Source organism: Coenobita brevimanus, chromosome 81 (genome assembly GCF_032717465.1).
Source record: "Coenobita brevimanus isolate Jiangsu-jjx chromosome 81, ASM3271746v2, whole genome shotgun sequence".
NCBI classification, from domain to species: Eukaryota; Metazoa; Arthropoda; class Malacostraca; order Decapoda; family Coenobitidae; genus Coenobita; species Coenobita brevimanus.
Genome location: NC_137034.1, coordinates 7,372,120 through 7,388,246, shown reverse-complemented (window position 1 = coordinate 7,388,246; position 16,127 = coordinate 7,372,120). Strand labels below are relative to the sequence as shown.

Here is a 16,127-nt window from a genome sequence, read left to right as displayed (position 1 = left end):
TCAGAGGCTAGCTCTCTCTCTCTCTCTCTCTCTCACACACACACACACACACACACACACACACACACACACACACACACACACACATTGCTTGCTAATATGAGAATAGCATTCACATATAATGAAGACATGCTGAGAAAGATAATAACACCATTCATCAGACCAACCCTGGAGTATGCAACAGTGGTCTGGAATCCTCATCTCAAAAAACACATGGATAAGATAGAAAAAGTGCAAAGGGCAGCTACAAGATGGGTACCAGGCTTAAGAGATCTACTCGTAAGCTACAGAGAAAGACTAGAAAAACTGAATCTACCAGTACTACGGGAGAGAAGGAAAAGAGGAGACATGATTATGCTATATAAATTTATCTCAGTTAAGAGAAAATAGACATAACTAACTATATATAACCTACGGGGAAGCATCAACAAGAGGACACTGCCAAAAACTACACAAAAAGCGAGGCGATAAAGACGTAAGGCTACCGAATGAAATAGTGTGTGCCAAAACTATTCACAAACTTAAGGATATGTATCATAAAAATGGTTTAATACACGGGAGTGTACGAGCTTGACTAGACGGTTCCGCTCTAGTTTATTATTACCATCTATGGGCTGGACGGGGGATGGATGCGACTGAAAATTGCTAAAAGCCTTCGAAATAAATGTAAACAAACACTTTTTTGTAGATATATTATCCTAACGTCTATGAGTAAACGCCAACAATAATTTCTTATAAGTAAATTATTTCTCAAATTTAGAAATAGACCCTTAGGAAATAAATTTTACTCGGCGGCTCCGCGTGGGTCGAACTCCAAGGAGCTTGTATTGATGTGGTTGTGCGGGAGGAGTATCTTCGATTTTTAGCCAAGATGTTGGTTTTATTTGAGACAGCGGCAGGTTTCGCCGTATTTAGGGTAAGAGGAATGATAAGTACTTAATCTGACAAGTAAATATGTTGTAATTATTTTGTGTCCAAGTAGTTAGTGGCATATTTATAGACGTGTGCTTGCATGAGGCTAATGTTTGTTTACTCAACCTCACATAGAATGAGATTTAAAGGAATTATTTAAATGGGACGATTAAAAGGACAGTAATTAAAGGGGTTATTTGTTTACATTGGCCCATTCAGGTGTGGGATGTTTAAATTCAGTATAATGGTTCTTGGATAATTTTACCTTACCTAGCTGGGGAAATTTGAACCTTGTGCCCTTATGGGATAAAGGAGCCTGGCTGTAGATAGATAAATAGCCCATTATCGTATTGAGAGGCCTTTTCTTCAGTGTTAATATGTGAAAAGTTTTACATGGGTTAGAAATGAGGGTGACAGAGGATGATGAAGTGTAATTATGGGGTGGCTAAGTTGTGGTTGGCAGAAATATAGTGAACTTTGGTTATGAGGCAGTTTGAATCTCCTTGGTTGCCAGTCAGATCAGCCCTCCAATCTGACTGCACTTGGCTATTAACTGAGCTGAAAGGGGTTAGGGATTATTGTCAGGCTAGTACAGATGCACCAGACATTTTCAGTCACGTAATGCCACCGAGGGAAGTATTCTAGTTATTTACCCTCAAATTTATATCACGCCTTTGTTTTATGACAGATGCATTTTGAAAACTGATTGTATAATGAAATTAGTGTTGTAAATGTTTCATAAGCAAGAAAATTATTTTATAACAAGAAATTGACCATCACAACAATTCTGTAAATGAAATAAAATGTAAAAAGTCCAAAGTTTTTATTGTATAATTTAAGCAAACACCAAGTGATTGTATAAAGAGGGTGTACTGACTGCATGAGCCTAGCCTCAGGCCCCTACGTGTGGGGAGTCAAATGGGATTGGTTGTTAACATTGCTCATTGGAATATCTATCTATCTATCTATTGCCAGACGCCTCAATCCCATTTGGGGTGGCCACAAACAAATTGCCTCCAAGTCGCCCTGTCCCCCGCCATTTCACTGCCCTGCTCCCAACTCACACCCCCCTCTCTCATATACCTCTCCACCCCATCCCTCCATCTCATCCACGGCCTCCCCCTCCCTCTTCCCCCCTCCACCTCACTCACATACACTCTCTTCGTCAGTCTTTCACCCTCCATCCTCTCCACATGGCCAAACCACCTCAGTGTGTTCCTCATAACGCTTCCTATCACATCCACATCAACACCACAATGCTTCTTTATATCCTCATTCGTGAGCCTGTCTCTCCACGTGACTCCACAGGCTCCTCTTAAATAACTCATTTCCACTGCTCTCACTCTTGACTTGTGTACTTCCAACAATGTCCAAGCTTCACTTCCATACGCTAGAGTTGGTATCACAATACTGTCATGTAGTAACTTTTTCACTTCCATGCTCACTTCCTTGTTTCTTATCACTGCTTTCAAAGAACCAGCAACCTTTCTTCCCTGCTGTACCCTTTCAAGCACTTCACCCTCCAAACCTCCATCCTTACTCATCACACTACCCAAGTACTTAAACGTACTCACATTTTCCAATTCCTCACCATCCAACCTCACTGTACATTCACTAACTTCACCTCTCTCAAAGACCATCACTTTACTCTTCCCTACATTCACCTTCCCCCTGTGGCGGGGGGGACACAACCTGGCCGCACTATGGGGTGGTACCGGTACTACTACTCTGCAGCCAGGTTGTGTTAGGAAGAATACTGCCACCGTATTCCCTGCGTGTCGTAAAAGGCGACTAAAAGGGGCGGGGTGAGGGGACTAGGGACCCCCTTCTCTGTTTTTTAGTTCCTAAAAAGAGACAGGCCAGAGAAAGGGATGGGGGATGGAGTTATCCCCGTACCCTGAAGATTGGGTCTATGAATGTGCGTGGATGTAGTACGATTGAGGCTAAAAGGGAGGAGATTGGGAGAATGTTTGTGAGAAGAAAGTTGGATGTGTTAGCTTTGAGTGAAATGAAGATGAAAGGGAAGGGGGAATCTATGTTTGGAAATGTGAATGGAAGATTGTCAGGTGTTGATAGAGGAAGGGCAAGAGAAGGTGTGGCCTTGTTAGTGAGTCCGGAAGTACAGCAATGTGTGATTGAATGGAAGGAGGTGTCATCGAGACTGATGTGGGTGAAAGCGAAGTTTGAATGTGAGTTGTGGGTGTTTGTGAGTGCATATGGGCCTGGTAGTGAAAGGGATGAAGAAGAGAGGGAGTCTTTCTGGAATGATGTTGATGAGTGTCTGCAGAGTTTTGGAGCGAATGTGAATGTGGTAATGATGGGAGATCTGAATGCTAGAGTGGGAAATGTAGCAGTTGAAGGCGTAGTTGGTATGCATGGTGTGCCTGGAAGAAATGAAAATGGGGAACAAATGATAGCGATGTGTGTTGAGCAAGAGATGGTGATTGGGAATACGCTGTTTGAGAAGAAAGATATTTATAAGTATACATGGGTGAGACAGGAGGGTGGAAGGGTTGTTGATAGAGCTTTGATGGACTATGTGGTTGTCTAGGAATGTAATAGGAAGATTGTTGGATGTGAGAGTTCTGAGAGGGGAGGGTGGAGGTATGTCTGACCATTACCTGGTGGAGGGAAAGTTGAGAGTAGGTAAGAGATGGGTGAGAGCTAGGAGGGTTAGGTGTGGCAGGGAGGTTTTGAAAGTGAGTGAGTTGGATAAAAGAGAGAAAAAGATAGAGTATCAAGAGAAATTGAAAGATGAGTGGAACGCAGTGAAAGATCGGGAAAATGGCAGCGTGGAGGAGGAATGGCAGTTGTTTAAGAGTGCTGTGGTGGGGCATGCAGAAGAGGTGTGTGGTGTGAGACGTGTGGGTGGTGGTGTAAGAAAAGGAAGTGAATGGTGGTGCGAGGAAGTAAGTATGGCTGTGGCTGAGAAGAGACGTGCATATGAAGTGTGGCTGCAGAGGAAGGATGAGATGTCATATGAAAGGTAAGGAAAAGAGGAATAGAGCGAGAAGGGCTGTGCGTGATGCTAAAGTGGCAGCAGATGAGAGGTGGGGTAGGCGGCTGACAGAGAATTTTCAACAGAATAAGAAAATGTTTTGGAAGGAGGTGAAAAGGGTGTGAAAGGGAGAGTCTGGGAAGGAAGAACGAGTAAAATCAGAGGATGGAAGGATGTTAATTGAAATGGATGCAGTAAGGAAGAGATGGGCTGAGTATTTTGAAAGATTGTTAAATGTAGAGGAGGAAAGGGTGGCTGAGATTGTGGCGGATGGAAGGGTGCAAGGAATAAATGTGTTGGGAGAGTTAAATGATTCTTTGATCACGAAGGAGGAAGTGGAGAAGGCAGTAAAGGAGATGAAAACAGGGAAAGCTGCAGGTATGGATGGGTGTGCTGTGGAATGCCTGAAGGGTGGTGGAGTGACTATTGTTGACTGGTTAGTAAGATTGTTGAATGTGTGCTTTGAGAAAGGTATGGTGCCAATTGACTGGGCAAGTGCTTGTGTGGTCCCGTTGTATAAAGGCAGGGGCGATAAGTATGAATGTACTAGCTTTAGGGGTATAAGTCTGTTGAGTGTTGTAGGTAAGGTGTATGGTAGAGTGTTAATTATGAGAGTTAGAGAGGGTACAGAGGGAGTGATTGGTGATGAGCAGTGTGGCTTTAGGAGAGGGAGGGGATACGTTGATCAGGTGTTTGCTGTGAGACAAGTGTGTGAAAAGTATTTAGTGAAAGGCAAGGATGTGTTTTGGGCATTTATGGATTTAGAGAAAGCGTATGATAGAATTGATAGGGAGGCTTTGTGGACTGTTTTAAGATTGTATGGACTTGATGGTAGGTTACTAAAAGGGGTGAAAAGTTTTTATGTAAATAGTAGAGCGTCTGTAAGAGTGGGAAATGCTGTGAGTGATTGGTTTCCCGTGAGAGTGGGGCTGCGACAGGGATGTGTGATGTCGCCTTGGTTGTTAAATATTTACATGGATGGTATTGTAAGGGAGGTGAATGCAAGAGCTTTAGGCGGAGGTCTGAGTCTGGTGAATGTTGATGGTGGAGAGTGGAATCTGAAGCAGCTGCTGTTTGCAGATGATACTGCTCTGGTGACTGATTCAGAGGAGAGATTGAGACAGTTGGTAGAGGAGTTTGGAAGGGTGTGTGAAAGGAGGAAATTGAAAGTAAATGAGAATAAGAGTAAAGTGATGAAGTGTACGAGGTTGATAGATGGTAGGGGGATGAATATAGTTTTGAATGGTGAGTTGCTTGAGGAGGTAGATTGTTTTAAATATCTTGGGTCACATGTTGCTGTGGATGGAAGAATAGATGCAGAAGTGAAGTTTAGAATAAATGAAGTAGGAAAGGTGCTGGGAGGAATGAAAAAAGTGTTTAAATGTCGTTCGCTTAGAATGGATGTAAAGAGAAGGCGGTATGAGGGTGTTGTGGTACCGACTGCGTTATATGGGGCTGAAACATGGAATATGGGTGTAGCAGAGAGGAAAAGTTTGAATGTAATGGAGATGAGGTGTCTGAGGAGTATGTGTGGAGTGACGCGTATGGATCGGGTGCGAAATGATGAAGTGCGAAGGAGAACTGGAGTTGTTCGGGAAATGGCTGGTAGAGTTTAACAGAGGGTGTTGCGATGGTTTGGGCATATGGAGAGAATGGATAATGAGCGATTGGTGAAAAATATAACTAGATCTGATGTGAGAGGTGTAAGGCTGAGAGGAAGACCACGAATAGGATGGATGGACAGTGTGAAGAGAGCGTTAGATGCGAGAGGGATGTCTGTTGAGCAAGGAAGAGTGGCTGTGCGTGACAGAAATAAATGGAGAGAAATTGTGAATGAATAAGTGATGACGCAGCCCTGAGGGGATATTCTCCCGCATTTGGTCTGATCAACTAGTCAGGTCAGTTGCGGGTAAGGGGATGGGTCTGTTATGATGTGGCAGGGGTAAACCAGTTCTGCTGTCGGGCCCTGCTGTGGATGTCACTGATTGCATTGCGCAGTTGACCTTTGTGCGGTGTGGTGCGGTGAGGATCTGTCCATTCTCCCCTTTGGGGCTAAGATGCGAATGAATGTGTTTGAATGGATGAGTAAATGGGGAGTGTGTCGTCCTGTCTCGGCTACCTCCCTTTCCTTGGGGGAAGCAGCCTAGGTATATAGATAGATAGACATTCACCTTTAGATTCCGTTTCTTACACAATCTCTCAAACTCATCCACCAAGCCTTGCAGCTCCCCTTCGTCTTCACTCAACAACACAGTATCATCTGCAAACAACAGTACAGGGAGTTTCCAAACACTATCCTCTCTCACCAGGGCCACTCCAACATCCACTACCCTACCTTGTACCTCTTTTATTACCCCATCCATGTACAGATTGAACAACCATGGAGACATGACACATCTCTGTTTCAAACCAACTTTCAATGAGAAAAATTCACTTAGTTCACCATCCACGCACTGCAGCCTTTGCACCATCGTACATACTCTTCACAGCATTCAGCAACTTCCCATCTACTCCATATATTCTTAACACTTTCCACAATCCTTGTCTATCCACCCTGTCATATGCTTTCTCCAAATCCATGAAAGCCGCATACAACTTCTTTCCCTTCTGTAGAAACTTTTCCACTAAAGATCTAAGAATGAATATCTGATCTACACAACCTCTTCCCTTCCTAAAGCCTCCCTGTTCTTCTCCAACTAATTTCTCTGTTCTTTCTCTAACTCTGTCTATAAGTATCCTACCATACACTTTTCCTATTATACTAAGAAGACAAATGCCCCTATGATTACCACACACTTCTTTTTCCCCTTTTCCTTTGTACAAGGGAATAATTATACCTGACTTCCAATCCTCCGGGACTTTACCTTCCTCCCAGGCCAATCTGCACATCTTCCACATCCATTCTACTACTATCTCTCCCCCATGCTTCAGCATTTCACCACACACTCCATCAATTCCTGGGGCTTTCCCCGATTTAACTTTCTTCATTGCTTCCACAACTTCTATCCTACTGATTTCTTCCTGTCTTCTCACCTCCCTCCTTCTCCCAGCCATTCCCCAGCCACTTATACTCGCATTACTTCCATCCTCTACGTTCAACAATTCCTTAAAGTGTTCTCCCCATCTGCTCACTTTTTCTCCCTTCTCCATTAGTAATCTACCATTTTTATCTTTCACTCCCCTGCTAACTTCACTTCCACCCTGTCTTACTCTTTTCTTTTTGGAATAGCTCACCTAAATTTTCTTTCTTTTTCACAGTTACTGGATGAGAAGAAATTACAGCAAGTGGACAATCTTTTTGAGCACTTTGAGACTCCTGAAAAAGCCAGTAAAATGTAAGTTTTTTTTTTTTTTTTTTTTTTTTTTTTCTGTTTTAGGTTTTTTCAATTTGTATCATGGTTAAGGTAAGGGTGATGATAAGTTAGGAGGAAGATGGTGACTGATGATGATGTACATAATATTTCAGAGTGCAGCTTCAGGAGTTCAAGAAGTTTGCCGATTCAGCTGATGCATTGCAGGCGGGTGTTGCACTGAATGAAGGCAAGGTGTGCAAGCCACTGAAGAAACTGCTGAAGAAGGTGTTTGCAGAGGAGGCCCACAAGCAGCTGATGGTGTGGGATGCCAAGCTGGGGAACGCTATTAAGGTATATTGATGATAATGATGGTAACACCTGGTTGGCTAGAGGGTTAAGTTGCTCCAGCCCAGTGTGGCTTGTAAGGGTCTAATTTTGAGGGGTGGTTGCAGTTGTGTTACATAGTAGTGTGGGATGCCTAGCTGGGAAGTCTTGTTAACGGTACAGTGGTGGGTGGAAGGGCTGTTAGAATGCCCTGGTCTGAGGTATGGCTGTCCTCATTTGCTGAATAACAGTAATGATAATAGTAATAATCATGATATTTTTCCAGGACAAGGTTGGAGTACAGTGTGTTACGAACACTGCAGTGGGTGAGCTTATGAGATGCATCAAATCCCAAGTTGAGGGTCTCATCCCAGGCTTACAAGAGAAGGAGCTGGCTGCTATGTCTCTTGGTTTGGGTCATAAGTGAGTCTCTGCTAATTACTGCTGTCTAATGAGTTCTTTTTTTGCTATCACCTCTTCAAATCAGTGATGGATTTTTTATCTGCGTCTTTAGAAGAATTTATTCAATTTAGGAGGGAAAGTCAAGTAGTGTAGGGGTCAATGGAATATTATTAGCCCTGGCACTACAAATGGTTTTTCCAGTGTTAGCAAAATTGCCTAGAAGTATCAAACATTAACTAAGCAGACTAAAATATCATTGGAGACAAGGTATTTTTGTGTATCCATTTTGACCATGGTTTTATGATAATTTTTTTCATTGAGCAGAAGCTTATTGTTTTTTCTTTTTTACAGCCTAGCACGTTACAAACTCAAGTTCTCCCCGGATAAGGTAGACACCATGATCGTTCAAGCCATCTCCCTCTTAGATGACATTGACAAGGAACTCAATAACTACACCATGAGGACCCGAGAGTGGTATGGATGGCATTTTCCAGAGCTTGGCAAGATAATTACAGGCACGTTACTCTCCTTTACTCATTCCATTTTAACTTGGTCCATTAATCCTTTTATAGTTCATTTCACACTGCCTAGAGGTAGAATAAACATACAGTATTACTCTTCTTGCTGTCTGGACCTTCACACTCCTACTTTGAATTGGAAGAAATAAAACAGAGTTGAGGATGATGATGATGAGGAGTTTTCACTGTATGAAGAATCAGTATTTAAAATACGGCTCATAAACAAGATACTCTGTAACCAGCACATGTTTGTGTTGTCATGTATATGTGGGCTAGGGACAAAGCCCCTAGAATGGGATGATATGATGATGAAAAATTAACACATATTTAAGTTCAGGTTTTCTTTATGATCATCCTACTAATAAACAATACTCTCATGACAGATAACCAGTCATATGTTCGAACTGTAATGCATATGGGGACTCGTGATAAAGCTGCCACCTGTGACTTTTCCGAAATACTGCCAGAAGAGATTGAAGAGAAAGTGAAGGAGGCAGCTGAAGTTTCCATGGGCACAGAAATTGCTGATGAAGATATCCTAAACATTACTTGTTTGTGTGAACAGGTAGGAATGATTAATTACATTAGTGTTTTTACCCCAGCACTTTGAGGACATGCTTTATGGCTGCTTTAATCTTTTCTCCATGCAGTGTTCACCTTAGTACAGTATAGGATTTTTTAACCAAAAGAAATCCCCTGCCAAGGTACTCAGCCACATTTACATTGTCAGAAACAAGGCTGAGATTACTACCCATATATTTTCTCCTCTACAGTGACTGTTTACAATATTTACATATCTTTTGCACAATTATAGTTATTCACTGGGATAGACTGGATTTGTTAGCCTTGAATGGCAGCTGGCATAGAAGAGGAAAACTCCAGATTCAGACCTAAGGCCCTAGGTGAGGATTGGTGACAATGTGGGGGGACAGCCATTAAATAACTTATCCTGGGCTACTTACTGGTGGCACACTGGTGATGCCTGAGCTGCATGTCACCCAGTATTGTTTTGAATTGCAGTGTACACATGAAAAAGGATTACACATGTGTACATTGTTAGTGCCTTCGTAAATATATATAAATAATGTATCCTTTAATTCTTGTTACTCGTTCTCTTCTGCAGGTGCTGGAGTTAACAGAGTATAGAGCACAGCTATATGAGTATCTGAAAAACCGCATGGGTGCAATTGCTCCCAATCTGACTATCATGGTGGGAGAATTAGTTGGTGCACGTCTCATTGCCCATGCTGGATCTCTCATAAACTTAGCTAAGCATCCAGCATCAACCATTCAGATCCTAGGGGCAGAGAAGGCACTGTTCAGAGCTCTCAAGACAAGGCATGCCACCCCAAAATATGGTCTGCTGTACCATGCTCAACTTGTCTCACAAACTAGCACAAAGAATAAGGTTAGTATAATAGGAAAAGTGCATGGTAGGATACTTATAGACAGAGTTAGAGAAAGAACAGAGAAATTAGTTGGAGAAGAACAGGGAGGCTTTAGGAAGGGAAGAGGTTGTGTAGATCAGATATTCATTCTTAGATCTTTAGTGGAAAAGTTTCTAGAGAAGGGAAAGAAGTTGTATGCGGCTTTCATGGATTTGGAGAAAGCATATGACAGGGTGGATAGACAAGGATTGTGGAAAGTGTTAAGAATATATGGAGTAGATGGGAAGTTGTTGAATGCTGTGAAGAGTATGTACGATGGTGTGAAGGCTGCAGTGCGTGTGGATGGTGAACTAAGTGAATTTTTCTCTTTGAAAGTTGGTTTGAAACAGGGATGTGTCATGTCTCCATGGTTGTTCAATCTGTACATGGATGGGGTAATAAAAGAGGTACAAGGTAGGGTAGTGGATGTTGGAGTGGCCCTGGTGAGAGAGGATAGTGTTTGGAAACTCCCTGTACTGTTGTTTGCAGATGATACTGTGTTGTTGAGTGAAGACGAAGGGGAGCTGCAAGGCTTGGTGGATGAGTTTGAGAGAGTGTGTAAGAAACGGAACCTAAAGGTGAATGTAGGGAAGAGTAAAGTGATGGTCTTTGAGAGAGGTGAAGTTAGTGAATGTACAGCGAGGTTAGATGGTGAGGAATTGGAAAATGTGAGTACGTTTAAGTATTTGGGTAGTGTGATGAGTAAGGATGGAGGTTTGGAGGGTGAAATGCTTGAAAGGGTACAGCAGGGAAGAAAGGTTGCTGGTTCCTTGAAAGCAGTGGTAAGAAACAGGGAAGTGAGCATGGAAGTGAAAAAGTTACTACATGACAGTATTGTGATACCAACTCTAACGTACGGAAGTGAAGCTTGGACATTGTTGGAAGGACACAAGTCAAGAGTGAGAGCAGTGGAAATGAGTTATTTAAGAGGAGCCTGTGGAGTCACGTGGAGAGACAGGCTGACGAATGAGGATATAAAGGAGCGTTGTGGTGTGGATGTGGATGTGATAGGAAGCGTTATGAGGAACACACTGAGGTGGTTTGGCCATGTGGAGAGGATGGAGGGTGAAAGACTGACGAAGAGAGTGTATGTGAGTGAGGTGGAGGGGGGAAGAGGGAGGGGGAGGCCGAGGATGAGATGGAGGGATGGGGTGGAGAGGTATATGAGAGAGGGGGGTGTGAGTTGGGAGCAGGGCAGTGAAATGGCGGGGGACAGGGCGACTTGGAGGCGATTTGTTTGTGGCCACCCCAAACGGGATTGAGGCGTCTGGCAATAGATAGATAGATAGATAGATATACCTAAGCATACACTTGATCCTCTACTGTCAGGCAGCCCTTCCTCCAGTTGACACCACCCTATTCATGTACTTCACCCTATCCTTCTACCTAATCCTTGGTCTTCCCTCCCCCTATCCCATTCCTCCTCACTCATATACTATATATTGATGTAGTAAAGTTTATGATTTATATGGATTGATGGTTTGTTGACATTATAGCTGAAGAGAGTGAGTGCTTAGATGGGATAGTGATTGGAACAGGAAAGCACTCTTTAGAGATCACAAGATAGTGCATGCTACCCCAAGATATGCTCAGCTGGTCGCACAAACTAGAACTGAAAATAAGTTTAGTGATGATGATGACGGGATCCCAGGTTCCTCTCCGTGACACACTTAAACGGGTATACCAATTTGATTATAGGCAGTGAAAATTAAAAATTCTTTCATGGTTCCAAGTACTTATTGGTTGATGTAGTGGTGTAAATTCTTCAAAAAATATTTACAGTATTTTATCTCCAAACGAATAATATGTTGCAAGTACCCTATTGCACACTACTGTACTTCTTCCGTTTTTCAGGGCAAGATGTCGCGTATGTTAGCAGCAAAAACAGCATTGGCTTGTCGATATGATGCACTGGGAGAAGAAACCACCACAGAGATGGGCATTGAGAACAGGTCCAAGCTGGCTTCACGGATATCAATGCTCGAACAAGGATATTCACGCAGGATATCCGGAAGAGGGAAGACAGAGGCCAAGTTTGAAAAGCATATTGGTGTGAGGTAAGATTTGTCATTATAGACTGCATAGTTTTACACTGTGTTGGAGTGGATATCTTCATATGGTGGCCGAAAGGAGGATGGCGGACTGCAAAAAAAAAAAAAAAAAAAAAAAAAAAAAGAGAGAGAGAGACCATTTAGACTGTAGGCCACGTAGTGCAGATGATCCATGGGTCACATCAACACCAGCAGCAAGTATTATGTACCTCAGAGCCATATTTTAGGTGACAGGAGGCTTTGTAGCTGCTCTTCCATAGTTACATTACTTATTACATGTTACAGTTACTGTTCTCATATTCCCATATGTTAGAGTAATTGCAGTGTAGTTAGCTTTATTTCATCTCTCATTGAAATGAAGGAGTGCCCTGCTAGCATGTATTTCACCCAAGACAGCTCTAGTAAACATATTTGATAGCACCTTTGAGACTTCATATCATCTCTTCCTTGTTGATTTTTGTTCACGTTATTGCATGTTATTTATATCGTATAATATTGACATAGTTTGCATCAGTGATGTACAAGAGGATTTTAAGGTGCAATTTGCAAAATGGATCACTAAGAAAGAGGTGTTCAGAAGTTCGTATGCCACTTAAAATACAGGCAGAAAAGTATGATCGTGTGTTATACCGGTTGTTCTTTTACATCAACTTGAACTAGATTTTTGTCCATTTGCATCTTATTTTACATAGCTTTCTAGCAGAAAAAGATGATAGTATGGTTCTGCATCCTTTCCATTACACTCCTTTGTGGCTAGGAACATCTTCCTAGTGTTAATCTTTTTGCTACAGCTCTGCATTCAGGCTGGAGGTGTGGCAACTTTAGGCCAAGGTAAAGGAAAACGAGTATAGTTATGCTTATTTACTTTTTCAGTGAGGTGAAGGAATATTCTGCCAGTGCAGACTCCACCCTTCCCAGTACCAGTAAACACCAGTTTGATGAATCTTTTGAAGCCCCACCAACAAAGAAAATAAAGGTGGAGATGTTGGAAACTGAAGGTAGGTTTCATGGCTTTATAATTTAGTATTCTCTCTCAGTCATATTTCCCCATTCTTTATGCTTTGAACCTTGCCACACTTCATCTGCAGGTGGGGAAAAGAGGTTGGGATGATAATTATGGCGGTGATTGTAATGATGACGATGATTGTAATGATGACGATGATGATTATGATATTATGACCATGGCTGAAATTATATGATTCTCTGTAACCTAATGGAGAGTTTTGTCACCCTATTTCCTGTAATTCATTGGCAGTATTAATCATATATGCAAGTAAATACAGTACAGTACATGGTGGCGTGGTGGGTTAAGGCGCTCCAACCGGATGGGGTTAGAAGTGTCAAGTTCCGAGGGATACTTGGGATTTATTACTCACGTCATGCTACCCAGGGAAAGGTGACTGACCCCTAGACCCCTATGTTCCTCTGGAGGGAAATTTAAGAACTGGATGATAGATATACTGTATACAATAGTTAGGTAGGTAGATAGATAGACAAATGGATGTTTTGTAGGTATGGCATACAGTTATATATGTCCCCACAGGTACACCAGAAACTAGTGGGGAAAAGAAGAAGAAAAAGAAGAAGAAGCAGCAGCAGCAGCAGCAAGAAGGTGAAGCAGCAGAAGCACAAGAGGTCAAAGTAGAAGTAAAACAAGAAGCAGCAGAGGCCATGGAAACAGTAACAGGAGAGAAAAAGAAGAAGAAGAAACAGCAACAAAAAGGAAAAGCAGCAGAAGCACAGGAGGTCAAAATGGAAGTAAAAGAAGAAGCAGCAGAGGCCATGGAAACAGAAACAGGTGAGAAAAAGAAGAAGAAGAAGAAAAAGAAGTTGGTTGCTGAAGAAGCTGAATAGGAGTAGTTGTACTTATGAGAGCCATTTTCTTTATTCTTTCTTTTCCTCAAAAAATTCTGCAGTTTTTCCAGTTTGCTCTTTCAGCCAAAAAATTCAGTTATTTTTTTAGCAGTTATTCCTTTCAGCATATAATCATCATTTTTTTGTTGCCTTTTTATTTATATTTAGTTTCCTGTACACCAGGAAACATTTACTACGCTGAGTGGTAACCATATAAACAAATTTATGGCGCCTGGTGGTTTAGTGGGTAATTACGGCTTTTCAGTCGGATTGAGCCGGTGAAGGTTTATATTCAAGGGGTGGTTGGGGTTTATTGCTTATGTAATGCCACTCAGGGGTGAGTGAGGCTGGTCACTCTCATCTTAAATGTCAGGACCAACTTGCCTAGCCCCGGGCTCCTACGCTTCTCATGGAGCAAAGTAGGATTGGATGATAGATGGATGGATATTTTTTCTCAGCAGTTTTTTTGGCAATGGTTTCATTTGTTATTTTTTCAGAATTAGCTGTTTTCAAGTCTTCTACCATTTGCTGAATGTCAGTTTTTCAAACATTTATGACTAAGTTTAAAGAGCTGCTTTTTTTTTTTTTTAGCATATGCTACATATTAAGAATTTTATTTTATTCTCTAAATAATATCCAAGTACAGTACTGGTAATGTAGACATTTACATTTCATAGTTGCTTGGTTTTAAAAGTACAGAATGAAGACTGTATAATTATGCATACAGTATATTATTCAGTAAAACTGTCATAAGTTAGAATGGATGAGGCTGTGTTGCCTCTTATGAAATACCCATACATTCTGAGGTTGGCCATTGTACAGCTGATGTATTCTATGAAGTGGAAGCTAAATCAAATGCCCTAGCTGCTAATTACTTTCCAACAGGGACTGGGTGCTGTTGCCTATCTATCTGTATATATACATATAGCCAGACGCCATGATTCCGCAAGGCAGAGGTGCACAGCTAAATTTCCATGTGGGCCAGTATCAGTTATCAACAGTATCCCGTGAGCTAAACAGCAATTTGGAATATACTCCCCATTTATTTTTTTGCATTTCATGTATGAATAATTTGCAGCCATGTCATGAACTGTACTTCAGTGGTTCTTGTTCATATCAGTATTGTTACGGTACATACTGACTTGTCTTGGCATTAATAAATAATTCAAAACATCTAGTCATATTTTAAATCCTAACAGTTTCCAGCAGCAAACTCTCGCCCCTTTTCCGTCCTCTCTGATGCAGGAGTTAACTGATACTCCCAGTTCCTCATGTATGCAACACGTCAGCTATGGAACTGTCTTCCTCTGTCTATGAGTACTTCCCTCTTCCTGTGACACCTCTTGTAAATGCAGTGCGTCCAGGCATCTCAGAATGAATGGGTCTTGAATTTCTCTCTCTCTCTCTTTTGTTTTTTTTCTCTGAGGGAACAACTTTGCAGGCTTGCAGTCTTTGTGTCCTTCCTTGTATTAAATAGATAAGTAAATAAATAAAAATAAACTTGGAAAGTAATCATCTGGTTTTCGCACTTGGTTTAGCTACCAGTTGATAGAAAACATCAACTGTCCCATGGCCAACTTCAGTACGGGGATTGCTTAAGGGGAAGCATGATGTCATTTGTTTGATTGATTGATTGATTTTTTTTTTTTTTTTTTTAATCTGAAATCTTAGTAATTCAGACTCATTCTAAAATTGTGACTTACTGAATGCCAACTTATCAAGGTTTTACAGCAGAGTTGCAGACAGAAATGTTGCCGCATATTTTAGTCATCATGTTCATGAAAACCCTACAAAATATTATAAAAAATTTGTTGGGCTCTGAAGATAACATCACTGGTTTTCAGATGTCATTGTTCACTGTCTAGGTATTTATCAATTTGAATATTTTATGTCTGCAACTGTAAATTGATATAGTTTGCAATATGTAATCCTTTAATAAATACATATAGCATTTGTGTTTGAAATGTTTACACCCATGCTGCAGTAGATCATTAAGTCCTTGGTATATGTTTCCTGTACAGGATGTCTTGGGAAATGTGTGAAAAACGTCAGGGATAATTTTGATTAATAAATATTATACTAGATGGCCCAGGACTTGCCATACTAACTTGAGGTGATTTTAGGTCAATATTCAGTTACAGGTGCCACATCAACCTGGGTTCAGTTCTCACCATTTTGGAGCTATAATTAGTGATTTCCCTAATGGGTGAAAATGGTCTTCCCCATAATTCACCCATAAGGTGATCAATAACTTTAGCTCTATAATGGCAGAAAATTGAGCCCATGTGTGAAAAACCTAAGGAAATTCTTGGGCTGACTTTGAATGCTAAGTGTTATTGCCTTCTACT

At 41.5% G+C, this 16,127-nt stretch overlaps 1 protein-coding gene across 1 annotated transcript; it reads left to right on the top strand.

Annotated features, from left to right (window-relative positions):
* The first annotated feature begins 846 nt into the window (after positions 1-846).
* On the top strand, positions 847-15,723 carry nop5 (nop5 ribonucleoprotein). Its single transcript, XM_080279943.1, has 10 exons — positions 847-916; positions 7,169-7,245; positions 7,377-7,554; positions 7,814-7,950; positions 8,281-8,444; positions 8,831-9,012; positions 9,571-9,855; positions 11,729-11,931; positions 12,799-12,923; positions 13,469-15,723. Exons 1-10 carry the CDS (start codon positions 872-874, stop codon positions 13,777-13,779), a joined length of 1,707 nt encoding a protein of 568 aa, XP_080136069.1. The 5' UTR covers positions 847-871; the 3' UTR covers positions 13,780-15,723.
* The last annotated feature ends 404 nt before the right edge of the window (positions 15,724-16,127 follow it).